General features: G+C 36.1%; 1 protein-coding gene across 1 annotated transcript in view; it reads left to right on the forward strand.

Annotated features, from left to right (window-relative positions):
• The window catches only part of CNTNAP2 (contactin associated protein 2), a 1,784,833-nt gene that overhangs the window by 643,371 nt on the left and 1,116,928 nt on the right, over nucleotides 1-24,534 (forward strand). Inside the window, exons 6-8 of the mRNA XM_068550150.1 lie at nucleotides 970-1,154; nucleotides 6,580-6,723; nucleotides 10,197-10,461. Coding sequence (XP_068406251.1) covers nucleotides 970-1,154; nucleotides 6,580-6,723; nucleotides 10,197-10,461 — 594 coding nt within the window. The remainder of the gene's footprint in view (nucleotides 1-969; nucleotides 1,155-6,579; nucleotides 6,724-10,196; nucleotides 10,462-24,534) is intronic.

Raw genomic sequence — 24,534 nt, forward strand, 5'->3', positions numbered from 1 at the left:
TAAACAGCATCCAGAGATGACCTTAGTAAACATTTCAGATTCTCACAACCTTCCACTCTTATTTGTAGTCTTGTTGCTATGGAGATCTTATTTCAAAACTGGATTAATGCTGCATATATAATTTTGCAGTTTTTTATTTTAAAGTATAACTTGAGTAAACTTTCCATGACATTAAATATTATACTGATTATGGCTTTTGGAATCAGAAAAAAAAAAAAAACTGAAAATTGTCATGCTGTGTTTTCTTGACCAAAACTAATAACAACAACACTAACAAAAAATTAACAGGTAACATTTAATGAATGTTCACTATATGTCAGGAAGTGTGTAAGTTCTTTGCTTGTACTAATTAATTTAATCCTTACAGCAACCTTGTAAAGCAGGTACTATTATTCTTCCCTTTTTGCATGTGAGGAAAGAGAGGCCCAGAGAACTGTCCACTTGGCCAGGATGGAGCAAGCCAATGGTGGAACCAGCATCAGAATCCAGGCGCTCTGGCCCCAGAGCTCTGGCCCCAGAGCCCATAGGTAACAGCATTAAAGAGTGACAGCGGATATTTGAGTGGATGTGTTTCCATGGCTGTCATAAATTCTAGTCAATAAAACTCTACGCAAACTGCTTTCCAATGACATGGTAATGATCTTTTTTGTGAGGCCATATGATTAGTTCTTGTTTCAGACTTTATAAAGAATCTACCAAATTTAGCAGAATTCATGGTACAGTAATTGAAAAAAAAAAAAAACAACTCATGTTTTTTAAGGGAGCAGACTTTTTTCCATCTTTAATAGCTTTTATGTAGTTTGAACATACAACTGTTTTTAAGTGTAGTTACATGTTGGTTTTCCCATGTTAACTTCAGTAGACAGAGCTTTAGAGAAACGTCCACCCTTGGTGTTGTAGATGAAAGGTCTACTTCGACATAGAGTCGTGATGGCTTTGCCTTGTTTCTTTTCCACTCACGTGACTCAGGAAGCAACCAGCTTGGCCCCATATATGGCCACACGTCCGTGACGACAGGAAGTCTGCTGGATGATCACCACTGGCACTCTGTGGTCATTGAGCGCCAGGGCCGGAGCCTCAACCTCACGCTGGACAGAAGCACGCAGCACTTCCGCACCAATGGGGAGTTCGACTACCTGGATTTGGACTATGAGGTAAATCTGAGGATGTATAAGTTGTAATGCATCAAGTGGCTGCCTCAGTTTCCTACTGTCTTGTTGTATTATTGTTAATCATATACCTTCCTATACCATTTTCATTTTATCCTCCAAAGAAAACTTAACTTACAACTTCACAACCTAATTTGTTAATATGTCATTGTATTTATTTCTAAATTATTCATAATGAGTTCTTAAAACATTTTTAAAAACTTGGTACCAAAATAACATACTGATATATTAAAAGAGAAGGACCATTTATCATGTTATCAGGGCCATTTAACAAAACCAGAATAAATTTAAGTTGTAATCTTTTCTTTGGTAGTTAATTATAACATAAATCGCCTGTTCTTGATGATGTACAGTATATTATGTACATAGGATTGTCTAATATTTATTACAAAATATTGAATAAGAAATCCTGAGTTCTGGTATATGTTAAGTCATTTATACATTCCTGTCTGTAGATAGTTCTTTTGACAAGTTCTGTTTTCTCAGATATCATTGTCATAAAAGAAAGAAAAATATAGAATATTTTAAAGAGATTGTCCATAAATAAAAATATTTTTTTACCTTCCAAATGATCAAAGATTAAAAAATAATCAATGATCATATTGGTGCAGTAAAAAATATATATTCTCATAATATACTGGTAGGCATATCAAGTTTTTTAATTATTTGGAGAGCAGTTCAACCTTAAAATGTCCATCAAAAATGTTAATCATAAATAGGGATAAAAGTTCTGTAAGAAGATGTTCATCACTGGGGCACCCCTATGAGTTTGCTGTGCCATCTCCATGTGCCTTGGCCCCCAGTTTTGAAATTGCAGATATATACATATATACATATATGTATGTTACTGATATCCATACATAAATCTTTTAGAACATAGAATGTGCTTACCATAAAGTAGTAAGTGAAAAAGTCAGGATTTACAACTATGTTATTTTCTTTATATGTTTAAATAGTTTCTAAATTTTCTGTAATATACATACATTACATACATTTCTAATTAGAAATTTAGATTAGAATATGCCATATAAACTTTGATATAGAGACTTTATTAACATTAAAATATATCTAAGGTTATCAGGAAATAATTACTCCTCCAGACATCTCTTTAAAGTAAAAATGATTGTTGAAAGGGAAAGAATGTGAAAATCCCCCAAATTTCTATCTTCTGTAAATTAATATGAATCTTGACTTACGTGGCTTATCTCCTACTGTAGGAGAGAATTTAAAGATGAATTAGTCATTCTCCATTAATAAACTTTGAAGTACCATAGAAGAGGTGAGAAATCCTGGAACATTAGTAATGGGCAAACACAATTCCAATTTTCAAAAAACAGAATTAAAAATTTGGGGTTATAGACCCTTTGAGTTTTCAGTGAAATCTATGAATATTCACGCACACACAATGCTTTCTACGGGGTCAGCAGTTTCATCGACACTTCGAAGTCCCTCTAGATATAATACCATGTTTGAGAGCCTCACCTGTAGACAAAAATGCCTGAGACATATTTGTTAGAGAAACACAGGAAAAAAATTTTAATTTACTAGAAAGAATCAGGAGAGACTCAACATATTTCTCTTTGTAGAGCTACTACCTGATTACTTTCCTCAGATCCTGCAGTTATTGGCAAAAGCTGCAGCGAAAATGGTTGGGCCTACCTTTATATCTCGACATATTTACCTGAATATAAAGGGATTCTCTTGGCTTATTTGTTTAAAGAAAATTAGGGACTATAGTAGAATCGGTCTCTCAGTGTTTTTGCACACATCTCCTTGCATGAAAGGGCTCATTATGACTAACAAAAGACACACCTATTACTCAGGAAATTGCAAGGATTTTAGGAGCTCTGTGCCAGGAACTGGGAACAAAGACCAAAAATATTTATTATACTACACCATTATTCAATATTTCCATCATGTAGACAAAATAAACGTAAATAACCTCAAGAGCATACATGATAGGAAAATGTAGACATGAGTTCTGAGTAGTTATTAATTTTTTGTTTAATGTAATATATTGAATTTAAAGCTTATATAATTTAATTTTTAACAATGACTCTAACAGTCAGTTCTCATGAGCCAGTATTGGCAGGATCCAGCACACCACTGCCAGCGGTTAATTAAATAATACCTAGCCTCATTCCCGGGGATATATTGATACGTCATGAAAGAAGCAATAGAAGACAAGTTTGTTCCTTTGACATAACTCAAGGTGGGCATTTCTGGGGGGGAGAAGCCTTAACCATTCACCTCACTGACCTCTCTGTAGCCTGTTAAAAGTGAGCCAGTCACCGTCGCAGTCAAGCTGTAGCTACATGGTGACCTGAGAAGCATGCAAGGGTGTACAGACGCAGTTCACTTCATTCTTCCTCCTCCAGCCAGTGACAACACAGGGCAGGACAGCAGACTGGTGTTTGTCCTGGCTTCTCTCCCTTCGTTATCCAAATGCCAAGATACACCCACTTTGGATGTTATGCCCTTGCCTTTGCCATACGGCTCTGCTTGGGAAGTAGAAGAATGCCTCCCCCTTGTGCATTGCAGAACTGGCCTAGGATTTTAGAAACCGGTTGGGATTTTGTAGAGAATCAACTGCATGAGCTCAAATTGGAGCCATAATCCTGGGTTTGAATCCCTTTTTGCCCCTAACTGGTTGTGTGACAGTGGTGAAATCACATTCCCTTTCTATAAAGTGAGTATAATAGCACATTGCTCATAGGGTTCTGTGAGGAGACAACAGGAAGTAATAGAAATCACCACATATATCAGTTATAATTAATAAGACTGAACATAACAGATACATGTTTATTCCTTTCACTTAAAAGGAGCCTGCGGGCAGGTAGCCCTGGGCTCAAATGACAGCATCATGGTCATCAAGACCACAGTCTACTTTTATCCTGCTGCTACCCCATCCCCTCTGCAAATCACTCCGAGATAGATAGTTACTCACGTTCCATTTTGCATTCCAGACAGTGCGAAGGCAGGGAGTGAAGAAGACTGTGCCCCCCTCATCCCTTTAATTATAGTTCTTGGAGTCACACACAACCCTTCCACTTAAATCTCATGAGACCAAAACTTGTTCAAAGAGGTTGGTAAATGCTGTGTATTGTCTGGGGAGCATGTGCCTAGCTGAAAAGCAATGTTTTTTTCTTAAAGAAGGTGGGAGAAAGGACACTCAGAGGTATCTAGCAGTCTCTGCCACCCTTTGGAAACTCTTGGTTGCTAACAAAATGGTCAGTGCAATTCTTTTTTAGACTCAACATTGTCATTGAATGGCAGTGGCATTCATAAGGCAATTGTGTGAGTCATAGCAATATCAGATTATTAATCTAACAACTGCAACAGTTTTTTTTACCATGAGAATGATTACAATATCAGAACGTGTTTCCTTTTATTGATGAGAATACATAACAAGAAACAAGTAGTGAGCACCTAATATCAAATGATGAGTTACATTAGGAATTGGGATTTGAACCCACATCTCTTAATTGTAAGGAATCTGGTAAATTGAGCCTGTGATGCTTCACCAGGGTACCTTCTATAAGGTAGAACATGAGCCAAGGGTTGTCGAAAACAGAGAAACCGTAAGGAGTGTGTGAATCATCATCTGGAAGGAAAATGAGAGTCCCCCCCCATAAAGAAACTACGTGCACAGAGAAGAAATAAAACAATACTTTTAACTAGCATTTAGTAATATTATTCAAAATGTGATGCTGCATGTCATTAAGCCTGGAAGATTTTATTACTGGAGCAGAAATTGATAAAATTGATAAAATGAATTTAGATGGGAAATACAACACTCCATTAAAGTATCATTAATTCTTACCTTTGTTATTAATTACATGTATATAGCACCTAATAAGTTCAGTTCAATGCCACTTGAAAATATTTTCCTAATCTATTTTAGAATACTCTCTATTATTCATTTTGTAGTTTCCTTATTATTTTTTATGTATCTATTCTTAGTTTTCCTCTTTTCTTCCCATGTTTAAAATCTAAGGTAAATGATATATATACAGCTAACTGGTGTTAATACACTTAATTCGATTTTAAGTGAGGTTTTTCGGTTTTTTATACTGTCTCATAAACCATCATTAATTTGTGCTTTTTCCCTAAAACCAGTTAAGCATTTAAAATGCATATACACACTACTATATATAAAATAGATAAACAACAAGGACCTACTGTAGAGCACAGGGAACTATATTCTATATCTTGTAATAACCAATAATGGAAAAGAATCTGAGAAAGAATATATATATGTGTATAACTAAATCACTTTGCTATACACCTGAAACTAACAACATTGTACATTAAAATTTTTTAAATGGTTAAAAATAATTTTAAAAATTTAAAATTTTTTAAAAATAAAATGCCAAAACATAAATAACAGAAGCATAATGTGTGTCTTCTAAAACCCAAAGATCTCTGCTTTATATATAAAATATGAAGTCTTGACACTGAAATCTGTCTTTCATTTTCAAAACTTTGTAAGAAAAATTGGTAATTTAATAATAATTAAGAGAAATATATCTGGATTATATATCTTGATATTACAGCTATGATTAATAGATTCATTCACTACTAATTCTTTATTAGCAGTAAATGTCATTGGCAATACATAATTAAGTATAATTTTGTATTATATGAAATTGATATTTAGTACTATAATTTGATCAAAAATATGTAGAAAACTATATACTCTCTTTTTATAGGCAATGATTGCTTAAGAATCACAGGAAGGAGCATTGACCTTGTTCCTTAGGACCTAGGAGACCTATAATATCTTTAAACCTGTACTTCTCAAATTATAGCCCCCAAATCTGAAGACGTTCTTAATCAATGTTGCAGTTAGACTTTTGGAACTATTTTCTGCATCCACAATAAGACCAATGAATTTTTTACTCTAATGGTCATTAGACTATAATGTCTAAATAGGCTGAATACAATTTTCCTTGCTTTTGGCTGAAGTTTTATAAACTTAATATATTAATGCTGTTTATTTCATAATGGCTAGAAGCATTTATTGATAGTATGTCTTTGAATGATGAGCATAAAAATGTATTCTTAATATTACTTAATAAAAGATATTTGCTGTGTAAAATCTTTTACAACCGTCCCAGGAAAATTGATAAACTGTCTTCTGGGTATTAAAATGCTAGGGGTTGTTGCTATTTTCTTGTTCAAGTTATAATTTTCAGAATTAATGACAATTAGCATATACTTCAATAACAACATAATTTAATATGCAACAGACTTTGGAGGCAGAAAAAAATATCTGTATATATTGGCCGAGGTAAAGATAAATGACCTTGGATCTATTAGTAGTTTTGTCTAATTTATTGCAAAAAAAATTTTTTTTTTTAAGTCGAATACAGTGTGAATGTTGACATTTTGTCTTTTTTTTTCAAAGATAACCTTTGGAGGCATACCTTTCTCCGGTAAGCCAAGTTCCAGCAGTAGAAAGAATTTCAAAGGCTGCATGGAAAACATTAACTACAATGGCATCAACATAACTGATCTCGCAAGAAGAAAGAAACTAGAACCCTCAAATGTGGTAAGGTTTTTCACCCCCAAAATATTGGTTCATAGAAAAATCAAAGAAATTGTATTGTGTCTGGACTGTTAATAAACAACAGCATCATAGCATTTATCATCAGGCTTGTGGTGGGTTCAACCATATAAAACTAACTTTAGAGTTACCTGAAGATATGGTGATATTGAATTTACTCTGAGAATAGATACCAGTTTTTGAGTTAAATTAACCAGAAATAGACAATAAGTTTGATTCAGATGGGGCCCAGAATTTCAGCCCCAGTGTTTCTGGATTCCCCATGGCAGAGGAACAGGCATACTTCATCCCAGCTGTTCAGCAGCCCTTAAATCGGCAGCCTTGTGTTTCCAAATGTCACATTGTATATAGCTCTGCATTTCTTGATTATGATGTAATTCAATATTTTAAAAGTTTTAAAACCAGGAACTTTATTATACTTACTTCCATGTTTCCAAAGTTAATTCACTCAAATATGTAAAGAAATAAACTTCTTGTCAAAGCTAAACATACCAAATATTATGCAATTAAATAAAGATTGATTAGATTGGATAGTGAAATCTGTGACCCAGAAGCTCACAGTGGTCTTCTCTGACTCTGGTGTGAGTGTTTCCAGGTTGAACTATTTCAAGAAGGAGAGTAGAAATCAAAGAACATGCTAGCACACATGCGTTCCTACGACACCACATAGGATCACTACAAGATATCAACTTAAAAATCTGGTATGTGAGTTCCTTATGGCTCTGCAAGAGCAGGATTTTCTTTAATCCCAAAATGTAATTGAGAAGAGCCTGGGAATCCAGAGATCCATATATTTGGGAGCCAGTGGGAGTGGATGATATAATGAGTATTTGTGCTATGCTCTAAAAGACTCTGGTCTTGTTACCCCAAACTTGAGTCTAGGGTTTTCATAAAATTATTGGACAAATGGAAATGCTGAATGAATAACCAAGAGTTCAGGTTGGATATAAGAAACTATAAAATAATAATTTAATGCAAAATTTTTCTTTACTAATTATCTTTCTTAAAAATAATGATGAATTTATACTAATAGTTAAAAATTGAACTTTGGTGAAATTTTCTCATAAGATATATTGACTGTAGAGAAAAATAATAATAGCTCCATGTACAGGCAAAAGGCACTGTACAAGACCTGTTACATTTATGGTAATCTAAGAACAATACTACAAGGGAGATATTGTCATAAACATTTTGTAGATGAAAACTGAGATTTAAACTGGAAAAATAACTTTCCAATAAACATATATTGTGGATTCACAGTATCCGACCTCTGAGGTCATGGTCTCTTTCCATGCTGTGTTATTTCTTATCTAGAGCCGTATTTATACATAGGCTATTTTAAATTTTGGATAAAATAGCATCAGAGTCCTTTTGTTTCCTCAGAAATTGTTACTTAAGATAGAAGGGTACAGAATCCAAATCATCATAATACCTTTTCCATTATTTACACCTTTAAGAAGTAAAGTGTTATTTCTGCCCAGACCTCCCAGTTGGTCCTCATATGTATTAATTAGGTACCCAAACTACAGAGAATTGCACTCCGGAGACTCATTCCAAAATCAGATTTAACCACAAAATATATTGTGCTTATAAATGCTATTTTAACTTGAATAACAAAGACATTTAGAAAAGCATGAATTATCTATAATTATGTTTGTTAAAATAGAATGAGCAGACATAAAAAAGGCTTTTAAACAAAAATATACCTATGTATTAAAAGTTTAGGCAGTATAGAGGCAAGCTGGACATTTGCAAGCAGCTCTACAAAGGCAAATATTTACGTAGGAAATTTGCTTTCAAAGATGTCAGGTGCTGATATTTCAGTGGAATCGACTCAGCACTCATCCTGCACCCCTCTCCATATACACACCCATTTCCTCATTTAAGGTGGATCCAGAGTCAGCACCATTACTCAGAAAATACCTTTAACTTTGCAGGGAGACAATCCCCATAGCACAGGCATGCAGTCATTTATGACATCTCAGTTATTATGCACAACCAGTTCTTTTCATCGGGAAAAGTAAGCATTTAAAAATAATCATCTGTGAAGTCACAGCACAAATTTAATTTGAATATTAATTCAGAGAGACAGCCTAGCTTAATGTACTAAAGTGGAAGAGCTATGCATCTAGGGACAAATATGCGATGTTGTTAAACAAACAAACAAAAATTGAAGTGAAAATGTCTCCAAATCATATTCCTCAAGATATGGTGGGTTAAAAAAAGATGGAAGAATATGTAGATTTTCATATCTTTAAAAGAAAGGTACTTAGACACTAGAATATAAAATTCAATGTATTTGAATAATAAATCAAATTTCCTTGTACCAAATAGAGGAAGTGTGAAGGGGACGGAGGAAGTTTTAATTATTGCAAGTTTTCTTTTCCTTTTGTACATTCATGTCACTGTTTCCACAAACATTAATGTGTTATATATGCACACTTCATGGGAATTTATTTATTTTATAAATTTATTTATTTATTTATCTTATTTTTGGCTGCATTGGGTCTTCATTGCTGCACACAGGCTTTTCTCTAGTTGCAGCGAGCGGGGGCTACTCTGCATTGCAGTGCGTGGGCTTCTCATTGCGGTGGCTTCTCTTGTTGCGGAGCACGGGCTGTAGGCGCGCGGGCTTCAGTAGTTGTGGCACACAGGCTCTGTAGTTGTGGCTCACAGGCTCTAGAACGCAGGCTCAGTAGTTGTGACGCACGGGCTTAGTTGCTCCGCAGCATGTGGGATCTTCCCGGACCAGGGATGGAACCCATGTCCCCTGCATTGGCAGGCGGATTCTTAACCACTGCGCCACCAGGGAAGTCCCTCATGGGAATTTAAATGAGATTTTGGGTTGAATAACAAAATAATCGAGATAATCACAATCATATTGATGCTAAATAGTTAATATTAATTCATATATATTAGGTATTGAGATAAAACCCAAGAGTATTTGCCCCATAATAATTTAATAAATAGCAACCAAATGATCATAGTTCCCACTGAGACCAGATTTATATATTAATAAACATTTGACCAAGGCCATCCAAAAGAGGACAAAGGCATTCCCTCCCTGGCTGATGCAGCATCAGTAGTGGGGGAGGGAAAAGCAGCTCTTTGCTGTCTTCAGAAGGTCCAGTGGTCCACACCCAAGCCCACCACACAGGGACACATCCATTCCATAGTCAGCCCATCACATCAGGCTGTCAGTCTCTCAATTCCATGATGGATGGTGCTTGTATGAATCCCTCAACTTGATAGCCAACTGCTATACCCTGTTAGCTATAGCAGGAAGGACATGCCGAGGTATCCAATTGCTGCATCCGTGTCACACGGCTGCACATGAGAATTTCACACAGGCTCAAGTTCTGCTTTGAAATTTGTAAAACTATCGCTTTGTCTACTGTCTTCCATGGATGCTGATTTTATTCTACATTTTCCTTAAAACATGCCCTTCTGTTTTCCAGGGAAATTTGAGTTTCACGTGCGTGGAGCCCTACACGGTACCTGTCTTTTTCAATGCTACCAGTTACCTGGAGGTGCCCGGACGGCTTCACCAGGACCTGTTTTCGGTTAGTTTCCAGTTCAGGACTTGGAACCCCAATGGTCTCCTGCTTTTCAGTCATTTTGCGGATAATCTGGGCAACGTGGAGATTGACCTCACTGACAGCAAAGTCAGCGTTCACATCAACATCACGCAGACCAAGATGAGCCAAATAGATATTTCCTCAGGTCAGTGAAATCTATTCAATGTTCGCTCCTGAAACTGCTATCGTGATTTCCGCAGCTAAAGTTCTGTTGTTGCTGTGTTGGTGTCACATGCTCGTGATTATGTTTGGAATCAGACTTTTGAGGTACTCTCTTAGCTGCCCTGAGTGCGTGCGGATTGAATGAGGGAAACAGAACCTCGCTGAGATGGTGAGGGTGGGCGAGGAGGAAAGTTGGTTGAGACTGTCTCAGAGGACTGAAATCTTCCATTTTTTTTTTTTTTTTTTTTTTTTGCAAATGCTAGTTCATTTTGAATAGAGCAGTGGATACTCCTCTAAGTTAATGTTATATGTTTAAAAACAAAGAATGTTTATTTGATTAACATAAGAAAGAGTAGTTTATCTTTTGACTTTATGGGCATTCAAATACCTTTTACTATTAGTAATAAGACTGTATTGATTTAATTATGACTTTAAAGGTATATTCTACTGCTTGAATCAAAAGCTCAAAGTGATCTTGCTATTGTACAACGTGTCAGAAAAAAAGGGCGGGTGAGTACAAAGAGGAATGACAAGAGATATGTATCGACTGAGGGCAGACTGGCCTGGCTAAGCAGAGTAATTTTTAAACTTGACATGGTAGTTGTGTGATAAACTGAGACTTAGGTAATATTGTTGTTATTTGAACAAACTTGGCGACCTTGGAATATTCCTTGATTATGATGGTGCAGAGAAAACTGAGATTGCAAAGTGAGATGTCATAAACAAAGAGAACAATGTATGATATGGGACTGATAAATAATTTAAAAAATCACCGAATTTCCCTAGATGTTTCTTGCAATAGGTGTTTTAAGTAAGTACTTATTTTAAGTAAAGAACTATTTAGAAATGGAAGACAGAAGGAAAAAGAATGTTTCCTGAGCCCCTTACAGATGTACCAAATACTGAGAGAGGAAGTTCATAAGAGAAGGCTCAACTGTGTGACTGTGGACTCTGATTTCTAAATATTCCGTATTCACTCGTGACACCATATGCACACACCTGACACAGTTGCTAACATGTTGTATGATTTGGTCCATCTCATTTCTCTTCTATGCTATCAGCTCCTTGAAGGCAGAGGCCACGCCCCTGCATGTAGAGCAGCACCTGTAACGTATGAGGTGCTCCAGGAATGTTTGAATTCAGCACTGTGGCTCCTTGAACACAGAATATCTCCTGCTCAAGGATAGGTGTCTTTTCATACAATAGGCTGTGTGTTTCTGTATGGCCTGGCTCTGTGGACTATACTGAAAAGGACTCAAGGAAGACAGGAATCATTATGTCACAGATGTCTCTGAATTATAGAAATCAAAAGCTATTGTGAAATACCTAGATGTTTACTTTTTCTGTTCTTATGTTGTTAGTTTTGCTTTTTCCCTGAATGTTCAGAGTCAAAATGATTGATCACCATATTTTATCACTACTTCCCAGTATAAATCCACCTGGGGAGATTTAGAGCAAATAGAAATTATCTGGAGAGACCAGAATAACACATAAAACAAATACACATACAAATATTTACCACAGTTGAGAAATTCCCCACTAGATTCTGTTATGTTTAATGATTCTTTTCTAATGCTTAAACACATAAAAATATAAGGATGAAGGCTTCCCTCCTGGCATTCACTGAGCAAACCTGACCTCTTGGTGGTTTTCCACATAACAGGAACCATTATAATTAAAAGAATAGGATCTTAAACATAGTGATTAATAGACATTTACTAATTTAATTTGGTCTAATTTAGGACTCCAAGATACTCTCATCTATTTTAAACTGTGTTTATTAAAATATGAAAGAACAAAGGAATCCAATATGCAATAACTAATTTACCTTAATAGATTTGCTTAAATATGATAAAAGTAGACTTCAGACGTTTTTGTCAATTTAGCTAAGGATCTGTGCAAATTAAGGAGAACAGATGTGAAATCCAAAGTTTTATATAGTCTCACTCTTACATAGTCCAAAGAAAATATTTATGTTTCAAAGATTTCCATTTTTTCCCATACATGGAGGACACTAATATTTGGTTTAACAAAGGGAAATCGTTCTGTATTATATATACCCTATTCATTTACTGTTGAAGTATAGTTGATTTACAATACTGTGTTAGCTTTAGGTGTACAAGAAAGTGATTCAAATATAGATTCTTTTTTAGATTCTTTTCCCATTATAGGTTGTGACAAGATATTGGATATAGTTCCCTGTGCTATACAGTTAATCCTTACTGTTTAACTATTTTATGTGTAGTATTGTGTGTCTGTTAATCCCATACTCCTAATTTATCCCTCCCCTCCCTTTCCCTTTTGGTAACCATAATTTTATTTTCTATGTCTGTGAGTCTATTTCTGTTTGGTAAATAAGTTCATTTTATTATTTTTTGGATTCCACATATAAGTGATATCATATGATATTTGTCTTTTCTCTGACTTACTTCACTTAGTATGATCATCTCTAGGTTCATCCATGTTGCTGCAAATGGCATCATTTCATTCTTTTTTATGAATGAGTAATATTCCATTTTATATATGTGCCACATCTTCTTTATCCATTCATCTGTCAGTGGACACTTAGGTTGCTTCCATGTCTTAGCTATTGTAAATAGTGCTGCAATGAACATTGGGGTGCATGTATCTTTTGGAATTAGAGTTTTTGTCTTTTCCGGATAAATGCCCAGAAGTGGGATTGCTGGATCATATCGTACTTCAAATTTTAGTCTTTTAAGGAACCTCCAAGACTGTTTTCCATAGTAGCTGTACCAATTTACATTTCCACCAACAGTGTAGAAGGGTTCCATTTTCTCCACACCCTCTCCAGCATTCATTATTTGCAGACTTTTTGATGATGGCCATTCTGACTGGTGGTGTTTTGATTTGCATTTCTCTAATAATTAGAAATGTTGAGCATCTTTTCATGTGCCTATTGGCCCTCTATATGTCTTCTTTGGAAAAATGTCTATTTAGATCTTCTGCCCATTTTTAGATTGGGTTGTTTTTTTGATATTGAGTTGTATGAGCTGTTTATATATTTTGGAAACTAAGCCCTTGTTGGTTGCATCATTTGCAGTTATTTTCTCCCAGTCCCTAGGTTGTCTTTTCATTTTGTTTATGGTTTCCTTTGCTGTGCAAAAGCTGATAAGTTTGATTAGGTCCCATTTGTTTATTTTTGCTTTTATTTCTTTTGGCTTGGGAGACTGATCTAAGAAAATATTGCTATGATTTATGTCAGAGAATGTTTTGCCTATGCTCTCTTCTAGGAGTTTTACGGTGTCTTGTCTTATATTTAAGTCTTTAAGCCATTTTGAGTTTATTTTTGTGTATGGTGTGAGGAAGTAGTCTAACTTCATTGATTTACATGGGGCTGTCCAGATTTCCCAACACCACTTGCTGAAGAGACTGTCTTTTCTCCATTGTACATTCTTGCCTCTGTTGTCAAAGATTAATTGACTGTAGGTGTTTGGGTTTATTTCATTGATCTATATATCTGTTTTTATGCCAATACCATGCTGTGTTGATTACTATAGCTTTGTAGTATTGTCTGAAGTCTGGAAGGATTATGCCCCCAGCTTTTTTCTTTTCCCTCAGGATTGCTTTGGCAATTGTGGGCCTTTCGTGTTTCCGAATAAATTTTAGGGTTATTGTTCTAGTTTTGTGAAAAAAATGTCATAGCTAATTTGATAGGGATCACGTTAAATCTGTGGATTGCTTTGGGTAGTTTGGCCATTTTAACAATATTCTTCCAGTCCAAGATCATGGGATATCTTTCCATCTCTTTGAATCATCTTCAATTTCCTTTACCTTGGAGGTGAAAGTCTTATACACTGAGAACTATATCTACCCTATTCTTATCAACAGCATGAGCACTGAAGAATGACAGTCCTATTTTACTTCTTTTTTGAAATAGCTTGGTTGCAAAAATGTAGGCGATAACAGAAAATCTAGAAGAGGAAAACACTAATAACATGTTGTTGTTCACACACACACATGTGTGTGCTGCTTCTAAATAATAAGTTCTGTAGTCCAAGATGAAGGTAAGTCATTTGGTTGAAAAGCCATCTTGGAAAATATTGTTCTTTGGTGATGAATTCAAAATAAATTCGATAAGTTAGAGACTATTCAATATATTATTCACCCTCTCGCATTTTTTCCCTCTAAGTTGTGATTAATTTTTAAGTCTCATTAGATATTGACTATGACTTGTAAAAATTAGTCAAACTCTGAGTAACCTTGAATTTGCAGAGTGGGTTATCTCTCTGTGAAAATATTTTCCAACTTGCAACATCAGCTTTCATAAAACATTCCACTACATTTATTTCTATTTAGAACAGAGGTCACTGACTGGTGAATATATATTTGTGCATTACCTTTAACTAGGAATAAGTGCTAAAAAGAAAAAAACATGCTGAAAGGGTCAAATGGATAACATCTGTTCACTCTGAGAATAATTTTCATTTTACCTTTCATATCCATTACCCCGGGAAAGGTGGACCTAGAGATGATTTTGTGCACCTAAATTGTTTCCAGCTTTATTGAGGTGTGATTGACAAATTAAAACTGTATATATTTAGGTTGTACAGTGTGATTTTTCTTAAAGATGTACAATGTGATGTTTTAATATACATGTACATCGTGACAGGATTACCACAAACAAGTTAATTAATACATGTATCACCTCACATAGTTATCTTTTGTGTGTGTGGTGAGGACACTTACGATCTCTCTCTTATTTTATTTTGTATTTAAGTACACTATGCAGTATTCTTAACTATAATCACCATGCTGTGCATTAGATACCCTAGAACTTTTTCACCTCCTGACTGTGAAAATTGGTACTCTTTGACCAATATTCAACAAGCCGCTGGCAACCACCATTCTACGCTTTGATTCTATATGACTTCTAGTCTTTTAAGATTCTACATATAAGTGAGGTCATACAGTATTTGTCTTTTTTTGTCTATTTCGTTTAGCATAACATCCTCCAAGTTCAAATGATTTTGATCAAAACAGTGAGAAAATATTTTATATCATACTCAATACCTACTGAAACAAAGTTTTATGAAATAAAATTTACCTTGTGCTTTAATGTGCTCTCATAATTTTGATGTTTTCTTTTCTAACTTTTTTCTTTTCCATTAAAAAAAAATCACCATGACCCACTAAATGATTTCATGACCTAAAAACAAGCTGCAACCCATAATTAGGAAAACACTGACCTACAGATTGGTCTTCTCATTTGAAGAGTTGGAATTTTTTAAAGTTCTAATTGCCTGAGTGTATGTACTCCATCAATCCATATTAGGAAACTAAATGTATCTTCCAGGAACAATATTATAATATTGTAATAGTAGTAAAAAAAATGTCCATGTGTATTACTGTCTGATACATAGCCAAACAAAAGAAAACAAAGCACACACACACACACACACAAAAGAAAAACCTGCCTACCATTTGAAATAAGTTTTTTATTGCAAACTGCCTCAATTTTATGCCACTAAATTACAGACAGATGTTTAGAATCATACTCTAAAATTTTTGTCTGCCCATATCAGTAAGGTCATAAAATGTGGTTCAGCATTCATATGGTGGAAGGAAAGTGATTTCTGTTAATGACCTTTCTCACCTATTGAAAAAAAAAATCAATTTCTATCCATGTAAACAAAGCCTTTTAGAAGAGCCATTCAGAATATGCCTTCCTCCTAAATCAACTGTTTGCTAAGCTGAATTATTCAAACCTCCTCATTCTGTTCATGTAGACATTGCTTCAATTATAGAATGACTTCTCAGCATCCACACTGCTTCAGAAACCTGTACTCAGCAAACATCATCTTTGTATTTCTGTCTCCAAAGGGAATCTTTCCGGGGTCTCTTTTTATTTCTGTTTTGTAGTACGATTTCCTTTGTAAACCCTTGATAAACTTCCATTTGGGTGCTTTAAGGGAAATTATCTTAGTCCAATCAAGCTGCCATAACAAAATACCATAGACTTCATGGCTCATATACACACACTTATTTCTCAAAGTTCTGGAGGCTGGAAGCCTGAGATCACGGTGCCAGCCCGTTTGAGCTCTGGTGAGGGTCCTCTTCCTGGTTGCAGACTGCAGACTTCTTGCTGTGTCCTCGCATGGTGGAAGGGGTGAGGGAGCCTGTGAGGTCTTCTTTATAAGAACACTAATCCCATTCATGAAGGCTCCACCCTCATGACCTAGCGCCTACCAAAGGCCCCACCTACTAATACCATACTGGGCATTAAAATTTCAACATGTGAATTTTGGGGGACACACCACACATTCAGACCATAGCCTAAGGAGTAGACATTTTCTTGGCTTTGTGTGTAGCTGGGGAACTTGCTGGCAGATACTGGCAAGTTCCCAGTTCGGTCTCAGCAAATTTATTTCCCTGGGACTACTCCTGGCACTGTCTATCCTAAGCAGTTAGGATATCTCCTCTCTTGATTTTATGAACGTTTGAAAATGTAGTTAATATATTAATATTTGAAAGAATTAATTCACACCAATTTCAAAGTTCAGTGATAACTTGCATCATGAGATTTCTTTTTCCTCACATAAGAAAAACTGGTTTAGTTTATAATACTATTTTTTATGTTTTAATTATTTATTGAGAATTGATTTTCAGCTCTATGATTTCAAACTGCAGATAATTTTCTAGATTTCTTAAATTTCTGTAACTCAAAAAATAAGTAATGTTTAGGCATTACTTCACATTTGTCAAGTACTTTGTTTTACAGTAATTGAAAACAAGTAAATATTTTAAGTGAAGAGGTGATTTTAAAGAGTATATGCTTATGTGGAATACTATTATGTTATGAGAAATCATGTTTCTCAAAAATATTTAATAACATTGGAAAATATAGTGAATAAAAGTGTTTACAAAAATTTATATAGATTATGACCCCAATATTATTATAAATATATAGATAGTTAGAAAAGAAATCTGAATGAAATAAAATCTGGATAATGCTAACTAATTATCTCTAATTGGTAGGTTATCAGTCCATTACTAATTTCTTAATACATTTTCCATAATATCCAAATTTTCCAAAACAAACACCAAGCATAAATAATTGAGGGTGAAATGATAGTCCTAAAAAGTATAATGCTTAACAACATTATGAATGGAAATTACAGAGAGTAGGTTACATCGATTTAAAAAGTCTAGTTTCCCTACTTAAACAGAAGCATATATATAATATCCGTTTTTTAAAAGTGCGTCCTTAAACAATGGGCTTCAACTTAATTTCCTTAATGGCATTTACATAACAAATGGCACATTTTATGTTGGGTCTACGAGCTTTTATTTGAAAATATACATAACTAATTTTAAAACTTTTTTTTTTTCCAGGATAAATAAAGGGAGGGAGGGAGGAAGGGAGGGGGAGCTAGATGAATTCATATATAAAGGCATTTTCCCTTAAAACTGTTGCTAGCTATCAGGGAAAAACATTTTATTTTTCTCTCTTAATAGTGAATCAATGCATACAAATCTCTCTATTTCCAAATAGGCTACATATACTTCTACCAAAAAAGTATCTAAAGATTGATTTTAGAAGTTTTTACTTTTTGATGGTCTTCTAGATATCCAAAGTGTTCAAGGAAAACTCAGAAATCCATCATTTTAGAATTCTGAAAACAAAACATGGCTTCGGATTCTTAGGGGAGATGGAGCCTGAGGAAGGTTGCTTCATGGGGGCATCGTGATCATTTTAATTAGGAGCCTAGGCACGTGCTAGGATAGCATATCTCCTCTTGTTTAGCAACAGCCAAAAGTGAGATGCACATAGAGCTACAGATACAGATCTACAGATATAAATATAGATAACCTTGGATATACCTACAACACAGATTGCTGATTTTATTCTCCCAAGTTCACAAATAGACTTGCTGTAAGAGTCACATGGTACCAAGTAAAAAGCGTCTGAGTGAACAGTGTGTTGCTCCTAGGTAGTGTCACCTAACTGACCTTTTTATTATATTTCAATTCCCAAAGTGGCTGTGCTATCATCATGCCAGCTGAGTGGAAATCTACCTTCAATTATACTTCATTGCATGCTGGTGCATTTCCACATCAATAGAAGCATTATATTCCAACATGAAAGAAAAAAGAGACTGGGGGGAACATTTTGTGATATGATGTATTGACTTATTCTTTAGAAAGCAAAGGGGACATTTTAATTTATAATCACACAGCAGGATACCATACCCACTCTAGCTTCTACAAGGTTTGGGGGCCTTTTAAAATATTCCTTGCCTTTTTCAGGCAAGATGAATATAACATGATTGTGTGTGTGTATAATAATTTTTAAAAGTTGCAAGGAGAGGATGAAATTTAGTAAACTTAGGTGGATAAAATGGAGGTTAAATACTCCCACTAGGGACCAGGTCATGTTTTAAAAAGCTTTAGTTTACTGTACAAATGAACTAATCAAAGAGAAAAAAATCAGACATCACTACTACAAACTATGAGACTAAAAATGAATTATGCAAGACCAGCAAAGGACACAGCTCAGGAGTCCCAAACTTAATATATGGATGCATTGAATATGCTTCCAAAACAAGAGAAGTGAGGACACAGAGCAGAGTAGTTTTGCTGAGAGGCCCTTCATCTTTATGCTTCATATAAGTTTAAGAACTGAAACTTCTCTGACAGATGAGTAATTGGTAAATTTAAGCAATATAGATTTATACAATAGATGATAAGTCAGCCGTACTAGTCAGGGTTCTCCAGTGAAAACCAATAGGATGTATATAGAGAGAGGAAGAGATTTGTTAGAAAGGATGGGCTTATAGAATTCTGGAGGCCAAGAGGTCAAAAGCTGGAGACCCAGGAGACCCCGTGGTGTAATTTCACTCCGAGTCCAACGGCCTGAGAACCAGGAAAACTGATGGTATGAGATCCAATCTGAAAGCTGGCAGGCTCAAGACCAAAGGAACACCAGTGTTTCAGCCTGAGTCTGAAGGCAGGAAAAGACCAGTGTCCCAGCTTGAAGACCATCAGGCAGAGAGAAGGAATTCCCTGTTACTCTGCCTTTTAGTTCCGTTCAGGCCTTCAGCATATTGGATGAGGCTCACCCACGTTTGGGAGATCAGTCTGCTTTACTAAGGCTAAGATTCAAATGTAACTTTCACCCAGAAACACCTTCACAGACACACACCAGAATAATGTTTAACCAATCATCTGGGCACCCTGTGGCCAAGTCAGGTTGATACATGAAATTAACTGTCACATCATAGATATTTTTACTGTTGAGTATATAATTTTGTTTTAAATAGTTAACAAAATAAAAATAGTGTTGGCATAGAAAAATCAGAGATTTACCTTCATAATCTGAAATAATGCAAACTCATTGGATTGGAACCTCTCCCCCAAACCCTCATGTTGAGAATTACCCTGGGTAATTAACTCAAGCAGGAAATTCAGACTGTGAAATAGCGCCATTTGACTATCATCTTCCTTTCTTTTTCTTTGATGAATTTAAGCAATTTGAGCAATGAGAATTTAGGCTCATTGGGTTATCTATGACTTCATTATAATTAGTTGTGGAAATGAGTCTCTTTGGGATAGGTTTCCTGCTGATTCTGGAGAGCTACTTGGGAACCTCTGAAATTGAGTTGAGATCAGCCTAAAGAATGATTCCTCTGGATGCTCTCTGAGATGTTTACCACAAGTATTTCTTAGTCTCTTTCCTTTGTTTATAAAAGCTCTTAACAAGAAAATTTGTCGGGAAGCCACACAATACTGCTTAGAAAGTATTACCTTTGGTAACATTGTATCAGGAAATAATTATGTGTATGGACGAATCTTTGATCATAATTCAATTTTACGATTTATTTTATTCTGACACATTTCCCTTGAGGCCTTTCTAACCTAAGCACAGACCCTAATTTTGATAACTGAATTCCTACAGTTATTTCTGAGTCTTCTTTCTTCTCCAGCCACTGCTTTTTTTCTCTCACTCCTTAAGATCTAATTTTTACAAGTAAAGTTCTGCCTAGATCTTTGCTGTAGCACTTATTAGCATCTGATATTTTCTGAAAGATGCTGATAATCTGCCACTCATTCTTCTAGCACCTCTAGTCTTTCTGGGATCATTTCAGAGATCCAATCCCTAGTGCTGAACCTCTGTCCACAGGCTGAGATTTTGCTACCCCTGGACATTTCACCATGCTGCCAGTGCCCTGCCTGGATACTGGAGTACTGCTCACCTCTGATTTCCCAGCAGTCTTCCTCCCCCTCATTCAAATTCCCTGTTATTTTATCTTTAATCCTGACATTGCTGACTTGAGTCTAGACTACAACCCACTATTGCCTGTAAATATCGCCTACCCCTTTGGACATGAGTTTCAACCATCTCCCAACCTGAAATGCCTCTTTCAATTCCTGTACAGACCTACGCCAAATCTCCACCTCCCTCCTTCATCAAATGCCTGTTGCTTCTTGGCATACAGATATGACACCGTTTATTGAGAGACGCGGGGAGAACTATAAGAGAAGTAGTAAAGTACTGATACAAACAGTGCCTCAAGTTCTTAGCTTTGACTGGGCGTAGATGGTTGGCTGACACCATAGCCAAGGTTCCAGTAGAGAGGAGCCTTCACTTTTAATGCTTCATGTCATGATGGGGGAAGGAGTCAAAAAAAAAAAAAGCTGCCTTATTAGAAAAGGGAGGCCCCCTGGAGCCCAGTGGCTGATATCAGTCTGCTTCTCTGCTGTGCTGACTCAGATCTGCCGATGCAGCTCTGCTATAGAACTAAAAGTCTGGAAGAAATGAGACTCCAGGGTCATCCAGATGTGTCTGTCATCTACTCCTGGGATTGCAGTGAAGATCTGTGATGATGGCTAATGGCTACTGAATGCTTACACCATGCCTGTCACTGTGCTAAGTCCTCCCCAATTCATTAACTTGCTTAAGGCTTCAGCTGACTTGTGAGTTAGGTACAATTGTGAAACCGTCTTTCTAATTTATATCAATGGTAAAATCATTCTTGTAGTATCCAAGTTCAAAACCTTTAGAAAATTCCAATTTTGTTCTTCATCTTTGCCTGGCACACGTAATGATTTAGCAAGTGCCACCAGTTCTTTGGAAGTGCTTCCTCCATCTGTTCCTTTTCCTAGTTCAAAAAGCCATCATTTAAAAAGATAATAAAGGCCATCTTACTTGCCAGAATGAGTGTTTCTTTTCAATCACTGTCCTGTTTTTATGGCCTAGCAGTTATAAGCATGTATCTCTGGAGCCAGATTTCCCAGTGGCTAATACTGATTGGGGTCTTTCTCTGTTTCAGTCACTGTTTAAACAAAGATAATGTGCACAAATATTAAATCATTTAATTCAGTAACTCCTCAGTATAAAGGCTATTATCATCTGCATTGCATAGATGAAGAAACAGAGGCATAGAGATAGAATAACTCACCTAGACCACTCCAGCTAGTAGTTAGAAAAGTTTGAAAAAGGGTCCAGAAAATATCTGAGTCTGAAGTCAGCACTTTTAGCCATTCTACCACACAGCCTCTCATATTAATTCAACACACTGGCTTTCATTCACCGAGGATCAGACATTGTTGAATATGACACATCTGATGTATTTGTTGAACGCAGCACCTCATACCAATGATGCCCTGATCACGTCTCATTGGGATTCTCCCAGGAGCCTTTTTCATACTCTCCCTATTGTTTCTCATTTCTCTCTCTCACATTATCCAAGTTTATATTTCTAAAATGCAAGGAAAATACTTCGATATTTTCTCCATTACCTATAAGTCCTAATTTCTAAGCAGACTAATTCATGAGTGTGCCCAAACTGAGCCCAGCTGGAGTTATTTGGCCTCATTTTTCCTGCTTTACACCATAAACGCTGACTACTTTCCACTATCTGCCAAGAATCCCATCCTCTAAATGCTACCCCAGAAAACTCCTCCTCATCCTTCAAGATTCAGTTTTCGTAACATTTAGTAATAACTTAGTATCATTTCCTCTCTCAAACCCCAGAGAATAATCTACCATCCTCTGGTATATATGGCACCCCATATCTTGGATAATAACAATCGCTCTTTGTTCCATCTTAAATTGTAAACTCCTCCACTCTCACGTCTCACTCATCTCTGGATTCCTAGAATTTATCACAACACTTGGCAGAGAATAGGTGATCAATATTTTCATCTTTGCTTTTTTTGTTGGAGCTACACGTGGGCAGTGGCAGTGTCCTTGTTCTTCTCTCTGCTTCCCACCTCTCAACAAGTCCACTCCATACATCCCCCTCCTGATGAAAATTCCAAAGTGAGTGCTTCCGCTGTGTCATCATGTTCCCATTGGAAAATCTTCCATGAAGCCCTCAATTTTTACGACGAAGTCCCATGTGTTTTCCACAAAAAGCCTGAACACTCATCCCATGGTGATCTCAAATCCTTTTAAAATTTTAAGTCACTTTTATTGTTTTCACTAGTTTGAAATCGTATATTATGTAGTTCAGATGTTTGACTACCCTGGTTGAAAAGGCTTAATCTCCTAAAGCTTTCAGAGGACAGAATTCCTGTTCTTACTTCTACCTCTGAGCTGAGCACAATCTTATACGTGGCATGTTTCCCAATATCCAGTTGATTGATTTTTTTAATGAACTGATACCAAGATGTTATAAATGTAACTTTATAATTCTGTTGTCTTCATCAATTTATATGAACCAAATTAGTTGTGAAATGAGAGTAGCAAGTATCTCAAGGAAATAATTGCTTAACTGTAGGAGGCTAATGTGTGTGAAATTGATGAGGACCTGAATTTTGATGTGATACTTTTATAGCAGGAAGAGTTGTTTTTTAGCGTATTGAAGCCTAGAGCTGTACTGGGTAAACTCTTAGATGAATAAAATAAAGGTATATCTATGCGTTTGCCGAAAAATGTATTCTCAGGAGCGTGACATGAAGTAAAACCTTGAAATTAGTCATATTCCCTTTGTATTTATTATTTCCACATAGAATACAAAAAGGTAGAAATGTGCATGATTAAAATTAATTTAGCTTTATTCTTCAGTCTTAGGAATGCATTTGACATGATAATGCCAGGGAAAAATAAGGAAATCAATGTTTTTTCAACCTTCTACTTAAGGCCTCTGATCTCCAGTCAGTTCTACACTTACTTAAAACGACTTTCCATTTGTTGTAGGAGCCTAGTCTGACTTTCTTTGTCAAGGAAAATGATGTCTTGGATGATCAAATTGTGTTGTCTCTGACTTCTATTTGGTAACTCCAGTCAATAACCTTTTCTCTACTGGATAACTTAATAAAACCTAAACTTCAGAGTAACTTCACAGGAGACACTATACATGACATGGAGGAATAAATAGCACCTCCACCTTCCTTCTGTCCCAATCCCAGAACAGGCACCTATTTTTCCTAGGTTCACATAGGACCATATGGTGCATACTTGCTGCCCTTCTAGCACACTTTATTCACTATGATGGGAAGAACAGAGCTAACAAATTCTCTATCTTTTCCTGTATTTTTTTTTTTTTTATAAATTTATTTATTTATTTAGTTTTGGCTGTGTTGGGTCTTCGTTTCTGTGCGAGGGCTTTCTCTAGTTGCGGCAAGCGGGGGCCACTCTTCATCGCAGTGTGCGGGCCTCTCACTATCGCGGCCTCTGTTGTTGCGGAGCACAGGCTCCAGACGCGCAGGCTCAGTAGTTGTGGCTCACGGGCCCAGTTGCTCCGCGGCATGTGGGATCTTCCCAGACCAGGGCTCGAACCCGTGTCCCCTGCATTGGCAGACAGATTCTCAACCACTGCGCCACCAGGGAAGCCCTTTCCTGTATTCTTTATAATTCAACGCTATAGAGGAAAACGTGAAATCTGGATTGTCCGTGTAGATGCATTGGCAGGTACACTTCTAACCTTTTCTAACCAAAGAGCTATGTATTCTATTTCATGCAGGATAATCAGCACCATAGGTGTACCTAACAAATGGTTCGTTCATTAAAAGCTTGATGAGGGAAATAAAACCCTTGATAGTCTCTATAAGAAATATTTCCCTTAGGAAACTGAAAAAGAGGGTGTTCTAT

The sequence above is a fragment of the Eschrichtius robustus genome, chromosome 8 (assembly GCF_028021215.1).
Source record: "Eschrichtius robustus isolate mEscRob2 chromosome 8, mEscRob2.pri, whole genome shotgun sequence".
Classification (NCBI taxonomy): domain Eukaryota; kingdom Metazoa; phylum Chordata; class Mammalia; order Artiodactyla; family Eschrichtiidae; genus Eschrichtius; species Eschrichtius robustus.